Source organism: Octopus sinensis, unplaced genomic scaffold (genome assembly GCF_006345805.1).
Source record: "Octopus sinensis unplaced genomic scaffold, ASM634580v1 Contig05400, whole genome shotgun sequence".
Classification (NCBI taxonomy): domain Eukaryota; kingdom Metazoa; phylum Mollusca; class Cephalopoda; order Octopoda; family Octopodidae; genus Octopus; species Octopus sinensis.
In genome coordinates this window covers 1-8,805 of record NW_021828287.1, presented here as the reverse complement: position 1 = coordinate 8,805, position 8,805 = coordinate 1, and the positions used below count along the sequence as shown (strand labels likewise).

General features: G+C 33.3%; 1 protein-coding gene across 1 annotated transcript; it reads left to right on the top strand.

Moving 5' to 3' along the window:
- Positions 1 to 518: 518 nt before the first annotated feature.
- LOC118761036 lies at positions 519 to 7,171 on the top strand. The gene is made up of 2 exons (XM_036498679.1): positions 519 to 875; positions 6,809 to 7,171. The coding sequence occupies exons 1-2, from the start codon at positions 860 to 862 to the stop codon at positions 7,168 to 7,170; spliced, it is 378 nt and encodes a 125-aa protein (XP_036354572.1). The 5' UTR covers positions 519 to 859; the 3' UTR covers position 7,171.
- The last annotated feature ends 1,634 nt before the right edge of the window (positions 7,172 to 8,805 follow it).

The following is an 8,805-nucleotide window of genomic DNA, read 5'->3' as shown; positions in this document are numbered from 1 at the left end:
GCAAATTTAAACCTTGAAATTGCTGTAAAGTAAATGAAGTCAAGTTTTGGTTATAGACGTTAGTCTTTGTACAGAGCCCTGTAGACGGAGGGATAAATGGAAATATCGTAATTAAGATGATGTTTAATAAGGTTGTTGCTATTTCATTACCCTAATTAATTGTATGCCTAGGAAGTCTAATTAATTTTGGGGACTTGTAATATTTTTCAATTTTTCCTGGGATCATATATATTTATCAAACATTCCTGTCTCACTTTGGGGAAAACATAAATAAGAATAAAAAATAAATATAAAAATATGTTTACAATGTGTTTTTATGATCCCAAGAAAAATAATAGAGGACACATGCATTTATCATCCTACACACACACACACACACACACACATACACACACACACACACTTTTAGTCATCTTATCAGTATTTGTCAGTCTGTGCTACTTTCTGCTGCCTTCGCCTCACTCTCGCTCTCTTGCTCTCTCTTACCATTAGGAAGGAAAGGGATTACAAGCAGCCAACATTTGCAAGGGGAGTTCTAGGTTCAGTTTAATAGTGAGAAATATCGATTTTCTGGGCATGATTCATTCATTCCTTTACTATGATTAAACCCTTTTTTCTTTGGACTGACTGTCTGGTTGTTGTTGCCGGAGCTTCTGACAGACTCAGCTATCTTACAAGTGTTTCAACAGTTCCCTTCTAACATGCCTTTACATCACTGCTGTCTGCTAATGCAACAGTCATCTACTTTCGTCACTGCTTCATTTCACAACGTGCTCTTCTCTTAGTCGTGTGTTACTGTTGCAGATTTCTGAAAATATTTCACTTTAATTTCAAAAGAAATCTTCTATTTTGACAAACCATGGCTTTAGCTGACGGTATGACTTTTTCTTTTATAATTATATACTCTGTTGCTTTATGTGATGTTTCATCTCTTATTTTTAATTTTTTTTTTTATGCTTTTCAATTTCAATTTCACATTCGAGTTAAAAATTGAAATGTTTAATGAATGAAAAAATAAATTTTATATTAGAAAATATATATTTATAAATTTCATTTCAGCAGTATAAAATACACAGATTTATTTAATTCTTACATAGATATACATTTCCAAAATGTTTTTCTTGAAATGAGTTCATAAAAAAATTTACTCATTGAGTTCTGTTGTTATAGAAAAGAAAATATTTGTATAAATGGTACAGAAAATATGAATAGTTGTTGAGTTTATTTCTTTAAATAATAAATAACCCCAGGCTCATCGCCAGATTTTGGTGCCTGGGGCTGCTTCAGAATATTCTGGGAAGGCATTAATTTTTGTAAACTGTATTTTTGTGAACTGCATTTACTACAAAATGAACTGCATTTTCTACCATTGAATATGATGGGGTATTGCTGCTCCAGTGCACCCCCTTAGCAACGGGCATGAATAACCCTTATGTTTACATTTACTTTTACATGATAATGGGAGGTGGGCATGTTCTATTTAAGCAGACAGTTTTAACCCTTTCATTACCAACCCGGCTAAAACCGGCTCTGGCTCCTGAGTACAAATGTCATGTTTTCATAAGTTTTGAATTAAAATCTTCCACCAAACCTCAGTCACAATTTATGTTCCTAACACTAGCTGAATGATAACTAAGTTATTTTACTAAATTCTTTCTTATATTTAAAGTAATTGAAAGAAACACAGAGCATCTCAACAGAAATATGGTAACAAAATGGTTAAAATATATAATAGAGAAACAATTCTTAACCCTTTCATTACCAACCCGGCTAAAACCGGCTCTGGCTCTGAGTACAAATGTCATGTTTTCATAAGTTTTGAATTTAAATCTTCCACCAAACCTTAGTCACAATTTATGTTCCTAACACTAGCTGAATGATAACTAAGTTATTTTACTAAATTCTTTCTTATATTTAAAGTAATTGAAAGAAACACAGAGCATCTCAACAGAAATATGGTAACAAAATGGTTAAAATATATAATAGAGAAACAATTCTTAACCCTTTCCTTACCAACCTGGCTAAAACCGGCTCTGGCTCTGAGTACAAATGTCATGTTTTCTTTTGAATTTAAATCTTCCACCAAACCTTAGTCACAATTTATGTTCCTAACATTAGCTGAATGATAATTAAGTTATTTTACTAAATTCTTTGTTATATTTATAGTAATTGAAAGAAACACAGAACATCTCAAAAAAAAATACAGTAACGAAAGGGTTGCACGTAATTTGAAATAGGAATAGATACTTCATTCAATATAGGAGCTCCTTTCTCATACTATTATAATCATTATTCATTTGGTAATACTAAACACAAAAAAATAAAGTTTTGGGTCCTCTATTATGATTCCATACTAAAACTCATACTATATTTTCCATTCATAAATTTATCTTTTCTGAAAAATTTTCTATTTTTATATGCAATTTACTTTTTATTTTCAACAATAACCTTACAAAAAGCAGTGAGCTGGCAGAATTGTTAACATGCCTGTCAAAATATTTAGTAGCATTTCGTCTGTCTATACATTCTGAGTTCAAATTCCACTGAGGTTGACTTTGCCTTTCATCCTTTCAGGGTTGATAAAATAGGTACCAGTTGAGAACTAGGGTCGATGTAATTGACTTACCCACTCTCCTGAAATTGCTGGCCTTGTGCCAAAATTCGAAACCAATATTAACCTTACATAAGGTGGCAAACAGGTGGAATTGTTAGCATCCTGGGCAAAATGCTTAGCAGTATTTCATCCATCTAAGGTGGTGACCTGGCAGAACCATTAGCACACAAAATGCTTAGTGGTATTTCGTCTGTCTACGTTCTGAGTTCAAATTCCACCTTTCATTCTTCCAGGGTCGATAAATTAAGTACCAGCTGCATGCTGGGGTCGACGTTATCGACTCACCTCCTACCCTGAAATTTCAGGCCTTGTGCCTATAGTAGTAAAAAAACAAAAAAAAATGATTTCATCCATCTTTATGTTCTGAGTTCAAATTCCACCAAGGTCATCTTTACTTTCCTTCCTTTCGGAGTTCATAAAATAAGTACCAGTTGAACACTGGGGTTGATGTAATCACCTTACACCCTTCCCTGAAATTCTTGCCCTTATCCCAAAATTCAAAACCAATATTAACTTCACAGTGATGCTTCTGTTCATTTAAATATTTGTCTGAATTTCGAATTTCCCTTTTTAATTTCAAAAAATTAAACTGTTAACTGAGATCATTAAAATAATATAATGACTTTATGGTGTAATATAGAATAATATTATAATATAGTGACTAATGGTAATTAAAATTCCAGTTTTACAGCAGACAAATTTTTTTTTTTTCTGTTTCCATTCTTCCATGAGTCGGTTGGGTCTTACAAATCTGGGAATGTTTAACACTTTTCCTACTATTGTATTTTGTTGTTGTTGTTGTTGTTGTTTTATGAAGTCTCACATTTCTGTGGTTCAAAGTACATTATTTGAATTTCATGAACCATGTAGAACACAGGTGTCAGAGAGGTATCATTTCCATCTCTGAAGCACTGCCCACCTTAAAAAGAATTTTCATGGAAAAGAAATCATGAAGACTTATAGAATATAATCAGAAATACAATCTGTAGAAAAAGTCATAAATAAAAGAAAAAAAGTCCATAAATGAAGGACAATAACATTTATTTAAATTACTTTTCATCATATTTTATGATTATATATATATAATCTCCAGGTGCAGGAGTGGGTGTGTGGTAAGTAGCTTGCTTACGAACCACATGGTTCCGGTTTCAGACCCACTGCGTGGCATCTTGGGCAAGTGTCTTCTACAATAGCCTCAGGCTGACCAAAGCCTTGTGAGTGGATTTGTAGATGGAAACTGAAAGAAGCCTGTTGTATATATGTACATATATATATATTATATATATATATATATATATATATATATATATATCAATAATTTATATATATATATATATATGTATGTATGTGTTTGTGTGTCTATGTTTGTCCCCCCATCATCACTTGACAACCGATGCTGGTGTGTTTACATCCCCGTAAGATAGCGGTTCGGCAAAAGAGAGCAATGGAATAAGTATTAGGCTTACAAATTTGCTCAACTAAAGGCAGTGCTCCAGCATGACCACAGTCACATGACTGAAACAAGTAAAAGAGTAAGAGTATATATATACATACATATATATACATTTATATATATATATATATATGCATACATACTAGATAGATAGATAGATAGATATTATATTATGTTATATTAGGAAAGACATTCTCCAGATTTGAATTTAATAATTATATATGTAATATATGTATATGATACATATATAATACAAAACCACTGATATAATGGACATTTTAACACTTTTTAACATGTGTATCACTGATGATTCCCACAGCACAGAATGATTAAAATATACATATATACGACAGGCTTCTTTCAGTTTCTGTCTACCAAATCCACTCACAAGGCTTTGGTCGGCCTGAGGCTATAGTAGAAGACACTTGCGCAAGGTGCCATGCAGTGGGACTGAAACCAGAACCATGTGGTTGGTAAGCAAGCTACTTACCACACAACCATTCATATATAGTCAACAGATGAGATCCGGAGATTCTCATCATAGAAAACTCTTAGCAGTGTTACCATACTGTATATCAATTTGGTACTTAATATAATGAACAAGAACATATATGTGACTAAAAAAATTTTTTTTTTAAATTGGTAATTAGATTCCAGGTACAAAATAGGATTGGTTGATAAAGTAATTAATAAGTCGTTGAAAAGGAAACTAATTTTACTGCTGACTCTCCTTCTTTATACTAAAAAAAAACAAAACAGATTGAACATTGCAGCAAGAGGAACGAGAGTGTTTTCTAACTCCATATCAACACTGATTGCAAGTTGACCTAGAATCAATGGGGTTCCAATTATGCCCATCACATTTGTTTCCTTGGTACATTAGACTTATGACCAGTTTACCCACTGTATACTAAAATGTGAGGGAAATTTGGCTGTTATCTATAACAGGTTGTGAGACCATGTAGAGCAGCAGTTGTTGTCAACATGGCAAATGCCAGCACCCCTCCCCACAAAAGTAATAAGGAAACTTTTTGTCCCCCTCTTCTCACTTCTTTATTAATTAGAAAATAAAGTTTGTAGGCATAGGAGTGGCTGTGTGGTAAGTAGCTTGCTTACCAACCACATGGTTCCAGGTTCAGTCCCACTGGATGGCACCTAGGGCAAGTGTCTTCTACTGTAGCCTCGGGCTGACCAAAGCCTTGTGAGTGGATTTGGTAGATGGAAACTGAAAGAAGCCCGTCGTATATCTGTATATATATATATATATATATATGCATGTGAGTGTCTGTGTCTGTCTCCCCAGCATCGCTTGACAACCGATGCTGGTGTGTTTACGTTTCCATAATTTAGCGGTTCGGCAAAAGAGACCGATAGAATAAGTACTAGGCTTTACAAAGAATAAGTGTTGGGGTCGATTTGCTCGACTAAAGGCGGTGCTCCAGCATGGCCACAGTCAAATGACTGAAACAAGTAAAAGAGTACAAGGCAATTTGTCCAGCCATTTATTTTTTTTCATTATTCATCATGTGGCCAGGCTCCTCTCAGATGGAGTGGGGGTCTGGTCCCCTTCTGAAGAACACATGTAGAGCTCCCTTGTCACCTATATACATCTCAGTTGGCTATACATAAGCAAAATGAAATATCACTGACCCAAGGGTTGCATTGTACAGACTTCTCTCCCTTGTTTGCTTATTTATTTATCTATTTATTTATTCATTTCCATTTATTGCAGAGCTAATGGCAATTTATAATCTATGACGAAATTGAATTTTTCATCTGATTCATTTGAATATGTTTCTTTTCAGTGTAAATATACAGCCAATGCATCTTTACATATATGTGAATGTGTGTGTGTGCATGTGCATGTATACACTCATTAGATAATGATCATAACAAAAAAGACAAAATAAGGGACAAGTTTGTGTGTATATGTATATATGTATGTATATATATATATATATATATATACACACATACACACACAAAAATTTGTCCCTTATTTTATATATATATATATATACACACATACACACACAAAAATTTGTCCCTTATTTTATATATATATATATATATATATATATATACACACATACACACACAAAAATTTGTCCCTTATTTTATTATATATATATATATATATATATATATTATATATATATATATATATATATATATATACACACATACACACACAAAAATTTGTCCCTTATTTTATATATATATATATATATATATATATATAATAACAAAGGGTAAAATTAATTAATTAAGCAGTAATCAATAATTTCACCAAGTAGAATTCGGCATGAAAAAAGGACCATTTCATGGTAAACTTAGGTAATACTAGATATTAGGGTTCAAAAAAGATTTGCTTTACCACATTTTTTGCTGAACCCAAATTATCTAGTATATATATATATATATATATACATACACACACATATATAAGTATCTATATATGTATATACATATATAGGTATCTATATATTTAAACAAAAGACTGGAAAAATGTTTATATATATGTATATTTGTGTGTGTTTGTGTGTGTGTGTACGTATATTTATGTACGTACGTATATTTTTTTAGGAGTATGTAAATAAGCAAAAAGAAACCTTGATTGTTTCAAGACTCTTTTTGGAAATGGTGAACCGGAAACACAATAAGTTAAAGAAAAGATAACACATATCTTTGCAGAATATTTTCAATTCAACTAAAGTATTGTCATTTCTGTCTTCTTGCAGCTATTCAATCACTGGATTCTTTGAACGACCAAATTGTACAATACATCTTTCTGCCACGAGATGTCACTCTCGACTTGGACCGGGAACTGTCTTCTCAAGAACATGAAACTCTACGCTCCTCCATGCTACTTATTAGGCGTTTGTTGATGGACGCCCAAAGCAAATTTCGGAAAATGGTCGAAGACAATAAGCAGCTTGCAGCACGTATAGATGGCTCTATTCACTTGGCTAACCAAGAAGTAAATGCATTACGATCAGAACTTGCTAGTACCAACAAACGCCTCACACAGATCACCAATGAAGGTTCTAAACCTAATCAACACCTTTTGCCTTTAACATTTCATGACAATGATTGTAAGTAAACCTGTTACTATTTTAATTGCTGATCTGTACTCAAATGTTCTGAAATATATTTTTCCTCTAAAATATAGTTCTCTTACAATATCTATTATATAAAATCCGTTCTGTCTGTCTGTCTGTGTGTCTTCTAGAATCTCAGGCATCCTCCATCCGATTGTGCTCAAATTTGATATGTAGATAGTGATGGTATCAGGCTGTGTATAAGTCTTAAAAAAATTACAAAAATCGATTCCAGGTGAGAATGTGATCGATAAAGCCGTGGGAACGTGCATTTGTATGTGCAAGTACATCAGCTGTTGCGATCGATACTATGTGTATGCAAGAAAAATGCACATGCAGTTTGCACAAAAAAAGCCGGCCTGTTTGGTGTCTCAAATTTAGGTTAAATCAGTGTTTCTCAAAGGAGAGGCCTATAGGACAGTCGGACAAGTTGTTTTGAGAAAATTTGGTTTAAATGTTTGACAACTCAGCACCATCCATTGGACGAGAGGGCGGTGTTTTGCTCGTATATATATAAGGTGTATAAGATATTTGAGGACAAATTTATGTTAAAAAAAAAGGGAGATATATAATAACAGATAATAACTTATTTATCAAAAAATGTTATGAGGATGAAAATAAACCTTCTTTTCTATAATGTAATTCAATAAAGCTATCTTCAGCTTCAACAACTGCTTCTATATGAGATCTAAATCATCTACATGCTCGAATCAAGTGGTCCTGGTTCATTTTGGATATTACTCTGACTATGGCAGCTTTCAAAGAATCTTTGGTGTTATAGGTGTGTTCATTGACCCCTCTCTCTCAACAACACTCCACATGTAATAGTCCAATGGATTGAGATCTGGGGAATTAGGAGGCCAAATGTTAATGGTTATGTAATCATGAAAATCTTCACCCATCTATTCCTGTGTTACTAGAGCCATGTGTGATAGTGCAGAGTCTTACTGAAATGCATATGGTCTTTCATTGCATACACTGTCTATCCAGGGCTTAACAGGACCTCAATGTAGGTGGCAGAGTTAACTCTAAGGCCTTGTGGAAAGAAGTAAGGAGGCATTACATGTCCTTCGTTGCTGACAACCCCTAAAACCATGACAGTTGCAGGATATTTTGTATGCATAACATGTGGAACTTCAGAAGGGTCTGTCATCTGTCATTTCTTCTGTTAACTTTTTGATCTTGGTTGAAGTTTTTCTTGTTTGAGAAAAACCAAATCAAATCTTCTTCTGCAGGACTTTTCAGTTTGTTTAAAAGTCTTTTAGATCTGATGTAGTGATTTTCTTTTGCTTTTTCTGACAAATTGACCTTTCCACATCATATAAGATTTATATCTGTTGTCTTTGGAGACAACATTTTAAACTGTTCCGTCTTACACATGGAGATCTTTTGCAATTGACCTCAAAGACTTTCTGGGATTGTAATCAATGGTCTGTTGAACTTGCTGGATAAATTCAGGTGTTTTGATGATTTCAGATCATTTACAATGCATTTTATGCCTTGATACTGGTAATATGTTTCCATCTTCAGTCTCTGGCTCCTTACAAATTTTGTAGACGAAAGATCTTGCAACTTTTAAAAATCAAGATATTTCAAACTGCCATGCTCATCCTTTATAATCACAATAACAACATGCC